The sequence below is a fragment of the Gallinula chloropus genome (genome assembly GCF_964237585.1).
Source record: "Gallinula chloropus genome assembly, chromosome: 7".
NCBI classification, from domain to species: Eukaryota; Metazoa; Chordata; class Aves; order Gruiformes; family Rallidae; genus Gallinula; species Gallinula chloropus.
The window spans coordinates 16,795,236-16,809,681 of NC_140092.1; the positions used below are offsets into that span (position 1 = coordinate 16,795,236).

A 14,446-nucleotide genomic window follows, 5' to 3' on the forward strand; every position below is an offset into this window, starting at 1 on the left:
CTGTGGCACCGGCTGCCCTGCCACTTCGGTCGCACGCGGACCGGTGCGACAGCGCGGGAAGCTCCGCCGCCCTCCCTTGGGATGCTCCAGCATCAAGCCCAGCACTCCTGCCTACCACGTCGCCGGTCCGCCGGGCTGAGAGAAGAGACAGTTCTCCCGGCGGGCGCTCCCGCTCGCCCGCCGCGGGGCTCGGCACCGCCACCGGGAGCGCTGCCCCCTGGCCCGGCTGCCCCCTGGCCCCGCTGCTCACCCGCGGCCCCGCCTGTGACAGCGCCACCGGCACCGAGGATACCGGGGAGCGCACTTGCTCCCCGGGTAGAGGGCAGGCTAGGTGGGCTGATCCCGCAGTTGGCACTAACGCGTCAGTCGCTTCGTACAAGGCTCCCCCATCCCGTGCAGCCTCTCCCATAAGAGCAGGCAAAGCATGCTTCTCCGCCCTCCTCATCCCTCCTCCCACGGGGTGCGCTGGGAGACTGGGACAGCCTGCGATACCCCCCTTCGGACTCTTGCAACCACAGGTACGCTGTTTCTCCCTGCAAGGATTGACTGACTCCATCTGCGACTCTCCACGGTATGGCCACCTCCCGCGGGTGGTGGGGTCCTGCGGTACCATCCTGCCGGACAGCCGGGGGAGCGGGGGGGAAAGAAGAGGGAGAAGGGGGCCCCTCCACCCAACCCACGGCTGCATCCGACGCGAGGGTGAAGCCACCGCTCGCTGCCGCCGGGAGGCAGCTACCGCGCCGGGGAACAGGTCACGGTGCATCATCTCCCCGAGAGCCCGGCCGCCGGTGGGGCTGCCGCTGCCGTTCTGGGGGACGTCAAGCACAAACTTTGCTCTTGCAAATCCTGTCCGGACCTGTTGCCGTCGAGCTCGGCGCAACTTCTCGCTTCTTCCAGCGCCGGAGCAATTAGGAGGCACATCAGCCCCATTGATCTTCCCTGCTGACTTTGTGAGAGAATTGGGAGCGGGCGCCGCTAAGCTCTTCGTGAAACGCTAGTAACGGGCGGCTGTTACCCGCGACTCACCTACACCCTGCGCCTCTGAACTCGACCGTCCCCGGTGCTTCTCCCGCACAGCCACGCAAGTTTCGACACGGGAGCGCTCTGGGACGGCTCCACGGAGACGGGCTGGGCGCGGGGAGTCACTTGCCCCGCGGCCGCCCCCCAGGCCGCGCCTCCCGGGGACAGGGCACAGTGTCTGCCTGCGAGCCTCGGGTCCGCTCCCCCTAGGGCAGATCGTGGGGCTCGGAGCAGGGCTCGCCTCTTTCCCGCTTGCCCGAGCAACCTGCCGCTCGGCCCCGCGTTGGCAGCGCAGTCTGCGTGCGGCGCACGGGGATTCCCCGCCGGACCGGCGGCCGGGCTCCCCTTCTCCTGTCCGGCACCCGGCGGCGGCCGGGGATGTCCCCCCGAGAGCGCTACCCCCGCCCGCACCCCAGAGGGTCTCCGAGCGGTGGAGCCGGCCGCATTCGCAAGGCCCCTGCCCCGTGGGGTGGCCCCACGCGCGGAGGAGAGCACCCCCGGGCTCGCCTTACCCGGTTGGCGGAGAGAACCTGCCGGTAGCGCTCCTCCTCTGCAGGCAGGGCAGGGAACTGTTGCATGGAGAGCATGCTCTGGCTGCTGCTGAACCCTCTCCACTTCGGCCGTCCCCCCACGCCCTTCTCTACCTCTGTGTCTGACGAGTCGCGGCCGCCCGCCTCCCGCACATACACACTTGCGGGGCGGGGGGGGCTCTGCATTTTGTCTGCTCGGCAGACTCCCCCTCCCCCCTCCTCCACCCAATAATAATAAACCTCCGCTAGAAAGCTGCCACATCCCCACCCCTTTTGCACACAAGGCTCTACCCCTTGGGGACAAGCTGAGTGACAGCCCACTTACTAATTTCGCCCTAAAGCCGTCCCTCAGGGAAGGCGGATGAGGTGGGCACAGCCTTTGCTCCCCCCGCCCCCCGATAAGGGATGTCTCGTCACGCCGCGAAGGTCTTCAGGTGACAAGGCAGGAACGCTCTGCAGGGAAGAAGCCCGCGGAGCTCACTCCTCGTAGCCCTTACCTTGGCTCGTTGGGGCTCTGCCGCGACCGAGGTGTCGGGGCTGTCCCCGCAGCGCCGTTGGGCTGCCGGCGAGCTCCCGGGCCGCCCGGACGCACGCTTGCGGCTGGAGCGATCCGAAGCCTCTCCAGCGCACAGACCTACCGGTGCTCCCGGCCCGCCGAGCTGGTGCGCGGAGTTCAGGGCGGGGGATGGCGAGCCCAGGCCGGGCTCCCGGGTCTATCCATCCGCGGTGCCTGGGCGCAGGTGGACCCTCCTGCCTTCTGGATGCTCTTGATTTTACGTTACGTTAAGGCTTTCTTTTCACCCCAGGGATAGGAAGTTTCGCGCCCACAGGGACTACAACGCTCGCTGCGCAGCACAAAGCCTTGCCTTTCCTCAGTCCATCCTCCTTATCTCCAAAACGAAGGCTGAAAGCGGCGCCGGGCGCTGCCGCCTACACAACAGAAGCGGAGGGGAAGGGCGCTCCAGCGGGAAGAAGCTTTCCCGGATCCGGCGACAGGTTTCTCCAGCTCCTTCCCCGCAGTGATTCTGCGGTCCCAGCCCCCGCCAGTGCCACACAAGCCTACCGTGCCCCGTCCGCCCGTGCGAAGAAGCGCGGCACGGGAGGACAGGGGCAGTCGGGAACGCTGCACCTGCCCCGGCGCCGATCCCGGCCGTGACCGACCCCCAGCACCTGAGAGCTGGAGGGGCGTGGGGTTTGTTGCAAGCCGTTTGAAGCAAAGCTCTCACGCCAAGAGGTAAGTGGCTCCGGAAGCTGCAAATGACAGAGCAAATACCCCACCCCCCTGAGACATCGCATTTTAAGACTTGCATTTTGCTGCCTTTGTTCCCTCTTCCCTGGATCTACAGCCAAAGATGTCGAGTCTGACTGAAGCCCGGCTCCGCGTACGTAACAGAACTCACAAGTGCTGTCCGAGAAGAATAAAGCCAATGGGACAAAAAGGATGCTTGCTGGGCAGAAGTGGTGCTACCAGAACAACCCTGGGCACCACAACTGGGTTCCGAGACACATCTGTAAAACAGAAAGGTTACCAGCTTCTACTGTGCATGTTTCAGCGCTTCAGCAATGCTGTCATTCAAACAGTGAGTCAGAAACCAGCCCAAAAATGGCATGAATACGGCTTTATGCCTGATAACCACCCTTGGCTACCAGCACGGGTGGCACCCCTTGTGCCGAGAGCTCTTCCTGGCGTTTTTCCAGCTGCTTCTCCAGATACCTCTATTTCTATACCTTCTGATTTAGGCCCTTATACTTTCTGTTTGTGTGCAAACAATTGGGAACAGACTGGGTGCTCCTCCATGCTTCTGGAGTGCCACTGCATATAAGTAACTCCCACACAGGGTAATTCAGTCCTGGATTTATTTACTTCTTTACCCAACAAAACCAAGTCCCCTCTGGAGGAAAGCAGTGGTTTTGTTCTTAAAGCAATTGAATAATATGAAAAGCATGGGAAGAGGCAGAAGCAAAAGCACTGATGCAAAATCTTCAACTTGCTTGATGTAAAACAACAAGTATTTTGTCCTTATAATACTGGTAAGAGGCATAAAACCATAATTCATTCCTTATTACAATTTTTAGAGATATTGGTTCACCCTGTTGTAACAGACAATAAGAACAAATGAAAGCTGAAGTCTTAAGAGCTGCAAAGCCAGCTTGGCCTTGGATGGAGGATGTCTTCTCTTCAGCACTAGTACTGTGAATTCCCAACCACAAGCCCATCTTGACTCCTTAAGCTCATACCAATCTCCTCAAGTGGGGGAGACATTCAACCTGCAGCTTCAGGAGATTCAGCCACAGCATACAGAACACAGAGAAAACCTCAGCAGACTTCTGGGTTTGCTGGCAATTTTATGGAAGTCACTGCATGAGAAACAATTATTTAGATGAAATAGTACTTGGCTGAATTAAGGAACAGTTCCCACAGTATGACTTATTTCTACACAGCTGCCACTAAGCCTAACTTACAGCTAACTTTAAGGTATCACAGAGCTCATACTGAGAAACAATCCACATCAGAAACCTGTTTTTCGGTAGCATGGCACATTAAACCTTTTTATGCAGAATCCAAATAATTCATTAACACAACTATTATTGGGAAGAAGCAATCATGTCTCATTTTAACTAATTTGACTTGATTTTTCTGTAATTTTGACCTTGCCTTTCCCCTCCTAGTAGGTACAGTACACTACAGTATCTTCATTTTATAATTCTTCAGAGCAATTCATTGGTTTAATTGAATGAGAAGAGCAAATAAAAGTACAAATTTACCTTTATAAAGCAAGAAAAGGGAGCTGCTCAAACACCCATAAATAACAATTAGTAACAGAATGAAATCACAGTGAAAGAGGGGTATCTGAACTAAATGAAACTGAGGACAGGGTTGTCCACAGACCATCCATACAAGAATACTTCACTCTAAAGCACCCACCAGAGAGCAGCCACACAGACATCAGGCTTCCACTGCCCGGTACAGGAACATCCCTCAGACCAAGCACATCTATGCTCTAACCCAACACATGGGCTTATTACTCTCCAAAAAGCTGGCAAACAGCAGATAAGCTTAGAGCCAGAACTACTGAGACTACAAACTCAAACTTTAAAGTGCTTTAAAACCACAATCAAGCATAGAAGAACAAATTTTGGTGCTATCTGCCTAGTAGCATTTCCTCCTTTAGTAGCTAACGCCAGGACAAACATCTAATAAATCAGCTGTACTTCCCCACATGAGGCCGAAAAATAATTACTAAATCCATTCCCATTTGTTTCATCTTTTCTACTTCCCCAACCCATTGCCACAACTTTGTCAGAGCAGCAATATGAAGGAACGTGGTTATGCAATTCCAGCATTGATCTGAGCAGCAAGAGACGGGAACAAAAAGCACCCCGAAGAGATGCTGCAGTGTGTCAGCTGTCATCACCCAGGACAACTTTGCTGCTTTACTACACCAGCCCACAAGAAGACAGAATCTCTCAAATTGTTTTTGGTGCGTTTATTATCTGACTTGGTATTTACAGTAATGCACACAATGGCTTTGTTATTGGTACAGGGAACAAACTTGTCCAAGGAGTTTCCAATCCAAAAATATAGCGACCACTTGTGAGCACCTCAGTTCAGCAGAAAGATGAATGCTCACCAGAACACACTCAGGACCTGGAAAATCCCCATTCCCCCCCTCCCACCACAGTTGATTTTATTTTTTTTTCCAAATATTTTTACACAACGTTAGATATTTGCATGCCAGATATTTGTATCCTCGTGATCAGGCTTGTCTCTCTGTAATTTCCCTTTCACAGCAGGTCAGATTATATCACTTGGTTTAATGTATGCTTATCAATATGCATTTTTTAATAAACTTAACATTCCAAATATTTTCTCCTTACATTATGTAACAGTACATTATATTTAAATTGCTGGGAAAATAACCCAAAGAACCAACCAGCCCCACACCACCTTCAATTCTTTCCGTTCCAGAATGACCATCCTTCATGCATACCGAGTAACGTGATTTTACCTGGGCCTTTTACTCTAAAGATTGTCATGCTTGCAACATGCAGCTCCAACCAAAAATAAAAGGAGGGGAGGGTGGAGGAGGGGAAAAAAATTAACTTTAATAATAATAAAAACATAGAAACCAGTGATTTATTACATTGCAGACTGCTCAAACCCCCACACTTTTTTATGCCAAAAAACAAATAACTGGTTCAATAGGCAGACCAACAGAGCGCAAATGACTCAGCTGGATATACAGAACTATTTTGAATAAAATTTCAAAAATAGGTATGTCTTGCATATGCGAGGTTCAGGAGAGATACAAATCCTTGAAGAAAGGGAATATGCCTACTCATACACACTTCTGTATGGATGGAATGGGTTTTTTAAAGATTACTGTGCTTTCTTAACAGGATAAAGGTGATCTCTTTGCCAATACTTCAATCAAATGCTGCAAAATACGCAGAGAAGAACACTAAGAACTACACCAAACTTAACTCAAATGCAGATAATTTTTATAGCTCTGTACAGAAAGTCATAGAGACAAGAAGAAACGCTACCTTGTACTTGTTCTAAAGAAAAAAGGTAGCAGTAAATAAAAAACTGAGTTAGTCATGTAAGGTAAAAGCTTTTTCCACAATGATCTCACTCACACTGATCTATGTATTTGAGTTCTGGACATATCTCTTTCTATTTTTGGACAACACATCACATTCTACTACAGCTGAACAAAAGTCTCTCTTCTTTCTGCAACAGGAGCATTACTGGCATCAGCTGTTATATAGCAGCACCACCTCACCTGGTTAAAGAAACACCACTTACACATGGAATTATCTTCCAGGCATTAATATTATAGGAAAGAGTTAAAGAAATACTACAGAAAATGGTTTAGTCCTTATACTAAAAAATAATTCAACAGAGATGCAACTATGATTGCCTAGTGTAATTTCAATTAATTCTACAACTTTACATACTAATGGCTTGGCACATGATGACAGTAGTATGCATTTCTTAAAATCCATTAAAAAACCCCATAAAATACTATTAAATAGCACCAGCCTGTGCTAAATATTGCCTAGTTTTCCTTACCTCTCTTCTCTTTTCACACAACTTAGGTGAAAAATTGGAAAGAAAGTGATTTTCTCACCATTTTGTCAGTTTATACAATCAAAAAGCTACTGCTTGCTTTCTTCCCCCCCCGCTGCTGAACCATGCTTACAACTGGCTATCAGCTCAATTTAATATTGGGTCCCTTTATAAGTGGGCCAAAATCAGGCAAAAGAACTTTAAACAAACTGCAGTCTTCTCTTATTCACACAAAGGGTCCCATTGCTTTTGCAGGATTTGCAATGAAATTCTATGCCTGAATTACCAGGGCAACCTGATTTCCTTTGGCTTTGTAGCTCATCTTTGGTGGGATTTTGTAAGCGCTTTGCACTTACCTACAATGCTCAAGTACCAGCAAAAAATTTCCAGCAGAGCTTGAAAAATTCAGTTTTCTGATTCCCACTGCTCCCAAATTTAGCTTGCAGCCCGCGGCAGCTTCTCCGATCATCCTGACACTATGCAAACCTTTCAGTTCTACCAACCAACACTGACACCCCAAAAGCTGGGGATTCTGAGCTGTCAATGAGAGAATGTTTAAACATTGAAAAGACCAGCTAGACTGTTTATACATGATTAGCAAGCACCATCCAGAGGGCTTCAGAACAATGTATAATTGTATCGTTAGGCTACTCAATTATGGTTTTGCACACCAATGCAAATATTCAAAGGTGATGTTTGTCTATGCAAATTGTCAAGCGATGCTCTAAGCTCAATTTCGAATCGCTTTCCTGCTGTTGGTGATGGGGCAGGAATGAGAACACAGCCCTGTACCCTGGAAGTACTTCACATGCACATTCAGCCTCTGCATCTGCCCAGGAAATGAAGTTTTCAGTTGCTTTGATTTTGAGGAAGGGGGGTGTGTTAGGAAACAACAAAACCCCCACACCCCACAGGCTGTAAGGGGGCCCATTGCATTGTTTGCAATACAGCTGATTTGAAAGACAGTTCATATTTCCCTTCCCTGAACCAAGTTCTGACATGAAGCCCCAGAACAGTCAAGCCTCAGTGATCTGAAGTTCCCCATTAGTTGTTAAACGATTTGAACTGACCCGAAGGAGAGAAATTATTTTGTGATACAAGATAATGACCAGCGTAAGAATACTAATCCTCAACAAACCACTAAGCTGATTTTACAGGAAACAAATATTCAACAGAGCATTTTATACTAAGCTATTTTAAATATTATGAAATGGAGACAAGGAAAAGTAACACAATACATGAACAGAAGAGATGTTAACAGATCTCAGTCAGACAAACTACACCAGCGCTTCAGCGTAGACTAAAATCTACTATTACCTTCAGTGTCTGAAGTCAGTTTTGTGCTGTCAACGTAACACAAGAGGTGACATTTCATCCCTCCTCTGCACCTTCCTCAGCAAACAGGGTACATACATAACCTACACATACTAAGTTCTGTTACACACAGACTAACGTTCTAGAAATAACAGCTACCTAAAGCCTGACTGAGGTATATCCCATATTGAATCGTTTCAGTTGTTGTAGACCATGAGCCATGCGACCATCACAACAGCAACTCCGAGCAGTGGCAGCATCATGAGGTTCTTGTATTTTTGCCATGACGACTGTTCAACTTCTACTTCATCCTTTCTTCTCTTATTCTTTCTTCGCCCTTTTAGTCTGTTTTCAAAAGCTTCCAGTTCAGCCTAGATGAAGACAAACAGCAGTAGTTGACATCTGTGTCAGAATTAAAATCAAGGAAATGTGCAGATTTTAAATAACATTCCTCAAAACACTTTATAGAAAGTAACTGGCAGCCAGTGAAAGTGATGCATCTCTTACAGATGAGTTGGTGGCACAATATCCCATGGTTACAAAGCATTTCGCTTCCGAGTATTAAACCATTGTTCAGCTTCTTATAAAAAACATCACCAAACCCCCAACCAACTGAAGTTCTACATTAGATTTTTAACTTCTTATAACTTAATAATTCATATACCACTGCAGTAGCTACATAGCATCCTACAAAAGAACAGACATGCCCTGAAGCAAAGCAACTGGAAAAATAAGAATGCCAAGCTTCCACCCAGAACAGGATTGCAGGGTGATGCCTGCAATGAACAGTAGGGTCCTCTGTTCTCTGCTCCTCATCCTCCTCCACATCCTCAAAAGGCTATCAAGAGAACACAGATAAAACTCGTTTTAAGGTACAAAGCCAAAACAAAGTGAGAATTAGGCAGCCTGGAACAAAGAGTGTAAGACTGGGGTGAGACTCCAATGAGGAGCCACCTAAATGCTAGTGAAATCAGAAGAGATGCCCTAAAGGAGAGTTGAGGCAGACTACAACCAGAAAGGGTCTGACAATTCTCTGGATTTTTGGGTAGAGTTGTTAGCAACTCGAGAAAGCACGGGACAAGGAGCTGGGGAGCACAGAGACCAAATGAACTGAAAGAGAGGAGAAAGATGGGAGTAGCAGAGCACAGCAGCCAGGTCCGGCTGGCCAAAGAGGGCAAGACTAGGCTGAAACAGAGGAAACACGGAGAGTGAACAGAGACAAAGCCCCACCATGAGAGGAAATAAATCTACATGACTGCTACTGCAGTGCTGCCAGGAAGAGAGGGACTAAGACAGTAAGGTGAATTACAGAAACAAGAATAAGAGTGTTTTGGGAAATGGGCAGAGAAGTAGTCCAGCAAATATAATTTTCCTTTGGAACTCAAGATTGCCTGATGTCTGGTGTTCCTCTACTGACAGCAAATATTAGTCAGAGTTTCACAAAGCAGATCTCGTTTCCCTTCTTGTGCCAGATACCACTGCTAGCAGGAGAAAGGGACCCATTTTGATGTCTACTCTTTTGTACCTAATAAAGGCAGAAATCATTGGTGCTTCTCTGATAATATGAAAGAAGAGTTCAGACAAAGTTCCACAGCCTACTATTTCAAACACAGTTACTTTCAACTAGCTAATCCCCTTTAGAAAAGGGAAGTATTTTAATGAAAGTTTTACAAAATCCAAAATCTGGAGGCAAGTGCAGAGTTCTTAAGGTTTTATAGATAACACAGCAGTATTCATTTTACACAGAGGCTCAATAAAATCTGGGGCTTTCTATAGTTATCACATACATGTGATCAGTAAGTTTTAAAAGCAGAGTGCTTATGAAGTGCAGCAATCTGAATTAATATATAGGGCTCGAACAGTTATATAATAGCGACTGAATTGCTTTCCTAGTGAACTTTATAAAAACCCAGCTAAAAATAAATACATCACAAAAAACCAAAACATGGAAAGAAAAAAGGTTCGTGGGTACAGAACAGGAGAAAGAAGCCATCACCATCCTTGGAAAGCTACCTACAGACTTTATGTAACTCATCGTTCCCCAAGTGTCACCTCAATGATCGCTGAGCGACAAAGTAATGGTTGGGCCCGGTCTTCCACCTGCCTTAATTTTTCAAGCTAAACAAGCTCAAGCTTTTTAGAGTAAGAACCTAACTTTTGTGTGTATAAATGTATTAAAAGCATTTCATTTTACTTTGATTTAAACTCTACAGTCAAAACAATCTGATGTCAGTTAATACCCAGTTTAGCATCACTCAGGTACTGGATATTGCTCCTTCCTGTGTGTTATTCTCTATATTCTTCCGGCACTGAAGGAGTAGCAGCCCCACATGAGAAAGGGGATAAACAAGTGTAAGTAACAGCGACTCTACAGACACAAAGCTTCTATCCTGAAGTCACAGGTCTTGCATTTGGGGAGGGGGAAGGAAGTGGGTGCGCTTGACTTTTGTAACTTCTTAGAAGTGTTAAAACCTTTTTCTATGGGAAAAAAAAAAAGAAACAAAATCTCTCGTACAACTCATTAAATCAGAATTCAGGTTTGAGACCTCGACTTTCAATACTGAAACTTTTGCTTATTAGCAGTTAGCTTGAAAATTTAAACAAGTCTTTTACACTAGAGTGGGAGGGACAGAGAGAGAGAGCTTTGTCTGAATTGTTAAATAATTAAAGTACTGATCTTTTTTCCACCTCTAACAATTGTGAAAACCCTGGCTTCACACAGTGCCTCTGAATTAGAAGCAGAGGGAAAGTTTGGCTGCTAGGGCCACGTTGAGAAGCCTTACCAAGCTGTCTCCCTGTCTCACTTCCACTAAGAAACAAGTGATTCCATCTGTAAATGATATTAGCAGAAGCTCGGACCAAATATAGCAAGTACCCAAATATAAGCAGGCAGACTTACCAAGCACTAACTAGTCTGTATATAAAGGATTTAATGAAGTATTAATCAGAACAGGTCTCAAGAAGCTGCAAGAAACAAATGAGCTGTCTATGTAGAAATGTGCTAATGAGATCAGGAAGGTGGTATAAGATACAGAACTTGTCAGAAGGGAGTATACTCAAACTTATACTCCTAACGTGACCCAACACGCTATGATAGTGATCTCCTCCACTTTGCATCACCAGATGGCAGATTATGATATCAAACTGGAAAAGAATCAATTTTAGATAAAAAGCAGCAGTAGCTGAGGTTACTTCTTGTGTGCAATTCTAAAGCCTATTTATTAGATACTGCTCTTTTATTTTGCGGTCCTTTTTTTTTTTACTGTTGTCCTATTGTTTGCTATTGTGCTATATAATAGGCCGCTCTAATGAACCGTTTAATAGGCTTAATTATATATAGATGAACTTTTTTATCCCTAAAGCTGAATCCATCACAAAACACGTAAGCAGAAGCAGTTTCCATGTACTGCACCAGGGTAACTGCTAGACCACAACTGTGAGACTTCAGTGAAGGTGCAAGTGGAGCGACTGCAGAGAGAAACACCACTGCTGTAGGATCAACACAAAACTGACCTTGCACCCTATACTGGTGGAGGGAATCTGCTACAGTTTCAGAGGAGCCTCATTACTGAAGTTTATTAAAAGGACAGTTTATTTGTAAGTTCAGTGATTTTGAGGCAGAAATCATTAGTGGGTGAGATGCCGTCTGGAATGCAGGAAAACACCATCAAACAACTCAGAACAGGATTAAATGCTGAGGCACAGGTGCACACACGTGGAGTGGATGGAAGGAGCGCAGTAGGGCTGTAGCCTCCCGACGACAAACCTGACCCAGCCATCCCCACCAACCAAGCGTGCTGTTACTGCCCCAAGTTACTGCCCCATTAGTGTAAGCATCTTCAGCCAGCTAGCACAGAATCTTCTTGGATTACAACACAGACAGCATACACTCACCAAAGACAGCACGTTTCCCCCTCACCCCCAGAGACCTGGGAGGGCAGAGTGTCATTTAGGGTCCTCATGCTCTTAGGATGGGAGGGAGGAGGGGAGCTTCACCCAGTATTTAAGTATCTATGGAGACCATTCACCAATTCTGTGAGGTTTGTGCATTATAAAAGCGTTTGACTAAAATCAGCAGTACCTAGTATTTTAAAACTAAACTACACTACACACAGTTACAGTAATGCAAGATCAAACAGATTAATTATCATTTTGGGTTATAAATCATTTGCAGCACACAAAATAAAGCAAGAGCTGACAGGAATGTCCATGCATATCACATTACAAACTATACATCTTTTGTTGCATGTAAATTAAATAATTTACAAATAAGAACAATGGGGGTGAGGAAATGGTAGAGGAACAAGCAAGCTTGATACCTGTTGTCTTCGTTTCTCTTCTTCAATAGCAGCTTTGGCTTCTGCCTCTTTTATCTGTCCAGACACACAAAGTGATAAGTAACTGTTGTAAACAACAGCTAAACCTATTTTCTTATAGAATCATAGTTTTACTTCTATTGAATGGTTCTCAGCAAGTAAATGAGTAAAACCTCCACCAACCTTACTCAGAAGAGTCTCAGAAAACACCTCATACTTGGAAAACACAGAAGATATAATGGATGCTACAAGGTTATAAATTGAACTTCTGACTTCAACTTGAGAAGCTCAACTGACAAATATAAAACCTAAAAATAATGGCTTGTTCACTAACAAGCAGGAAAATCCCTCAAGACAGTTATCTTAAGTTTTAAGCACCTTTATCCTCAATTCAGTATACTTTACACATACATTTCCTATATACATAATTTACACGCACATATTTTATTCCAAATACTTTCAATATTCCCTGACTACTAAAGCAAAAGAGAACCTCTGCATCTGTACCAAATACAACATATATTGGATAACATACAACCAAACTACTTTAAAGTTCTTGGTGTAATGCAAACCAAATGTAATTGATAATGTAAAAAATGCTCCACTATCAAAGTCATATGAAAAGAGGTCATGGGACTTACAAGGGAGTTACAACTGATAAATCTACAGAAGTGTTCTGCAGTATTCAAGAAATCAAATTAAATGCTAGGAATCATTCAGAACAGAATGGTACAGTAAAAAAGTCAGTATGCAAACACATGATGCATTTGAATCTAAGTTCCTGTATTCAGTTTTGGTCCTACAACAAGAAGAGAATGTAAAGCCTAAACATATACCAAAGACAACAGGATGGAGTGGCTTCTTTACAGAGAGACACTTCAGTAGAATTCATCCAGTGACTAACTGGACACAAAATCCTCAAGAGTGTGAAGATGTCAAACAGGAGTAAAAAGAAAAAAAAAAAATCAATAATAATTCTTCATAATACAAAAGCAAAAGCATAAAATGAAATTACCAGGAGGCTAGTTTGTAACAGAGGGAAGTATTCTACTCCCACATAGTGTTTGGCTAAATCTAGAAACTTGGTGCTACAGGATATTTATAGATGGGAAAAGTTAATGTTGACTGAAAAACAGTTAGGCATGTCAACAGCAGATAAATCCAAAGACCGTTAAGCAGAAAGACACCAGCTCAATCTCTACAATCCCCACAGTCAGAGATCACTACAGTAATAGCAGTAACAGCAAGAGTGTCCTGAGGAAGTACACATCTCCCTTCCTGGGTTCATTTCTCAGACCCTTGGCATTGCTGCCACTCAATCACTACACCTTAGAGAAGTTAGATACAAAAATCTGATTAAAAAGTTGGAATGAAAAAAGCAGTCTTAATTCTAATAACTGGATGATTTGCATCTAAAAGCAACACTAATTCACTAAATATGGTTTGCACAGGTGCAATTTGTTCTAAACAGTTTGCAGTTTAAGAGCTCTTGATGACCAAGGACAAAGCATGAGCTTTTAGCACACCATCGCTCAGTCAGTGTGTGCTGAGGGCAGGCTCAGTAGAACAGTCCAGTTCCCAGGTTTTCAGACTATTCTTTAAATTGTTAAACCTTCTATCAAACAAAACCATTGCTGAGAACCTCATTAATCTAAACACAAATGGCAGAACATCTCTTTAGGGAAATGAGCCAAAGCCCTTTTCAGGCACACATAGCTGAGCTGAAATCAGGGTCTGGCATGGAAAACCTGCCCAACCAGCCTCCCGGCATTTCAGTGCCACCTAATGGCACCACGGCCACTCCAACAGACAAGGGGACACACAAACAGAGAGCTTCTCGTTACACCAGTATGGCCATATTCACAAAAGGTACAGGGGTACCATACACACAGGTAGAGGGGAGCTTAAGCATTGTCATCACAGCATGGAAAAACATTTCTACAACTATTTCTTTAATAAAACACCCAGTAAAAGACATGTTCAGTTCCTCAGGAGGGCACACTCACTAGGTGCTACGCATAGAGTTTTACTTAAGAGTTAACAAACTTTGCCTTTTGGCAATCGATGGCTGCTTTGTAACTGTGCAAGCTGAATTATCTTTGTAACTGTCTGAATTTTTAAATGGATTTTTTCTAATCTTGACACATCAAACAGGAACTGACATAATAAACTACTTTTGTCAAGTGCACATA

At 45.3% G+C, this 14,446-nt stretch overlaps 2 protein-coding genes across 4 annotated transcripts in view; both read right to left on the reverse strand.

The window, feature by feature from the left end:
- Positions 1 to 1,607, reverse strand: part of CORIN (corin, serine peptidase) — a gene marked incomplete at its 5' end in the record, with an annotated part of 115,056 nt that extends 113,449 nt beyond the window's left edge. The window contains one exon of the mRNA XM_084266622.1: positions 1,533 to 1,607. Coding sequence (XP_084122748.1) covers positions 1,533 to 1,607 — 75 coding nt within the window. The remainder of the gene's footprint in view (positions 1 to 1,532) is intronic.
- Positions 1,608 to 8,135: 6,528 nt separating this feature from the next.
- The window catches only part of NFXL1 (nuclear transcription factor, X-box binding like 1), a gene marked incomplete at both ends in the record, with an annotated part of 41,210 nt that continues 34,899 nt past the window's right edge, over positions 8,136 to 14,446 (reverse strand). For all 3 annotated transcript variants that reach the window (XM_084266914.1, XM_084266913.1, XM_084266912.1), the window contains 2 exons: positions 8,136 to 8,309; positions 12,258 to 12,311. In XM_084266914.1, the coding sequence (XP_084123040.1) occupies positions 8,136 to 8,309; positions 12,258 to 12,311 (228 nt within the window). The remainder of the gene's footprint in view (positions 8,310 to 12,257; positions 12,312 to 14,446) is intronic.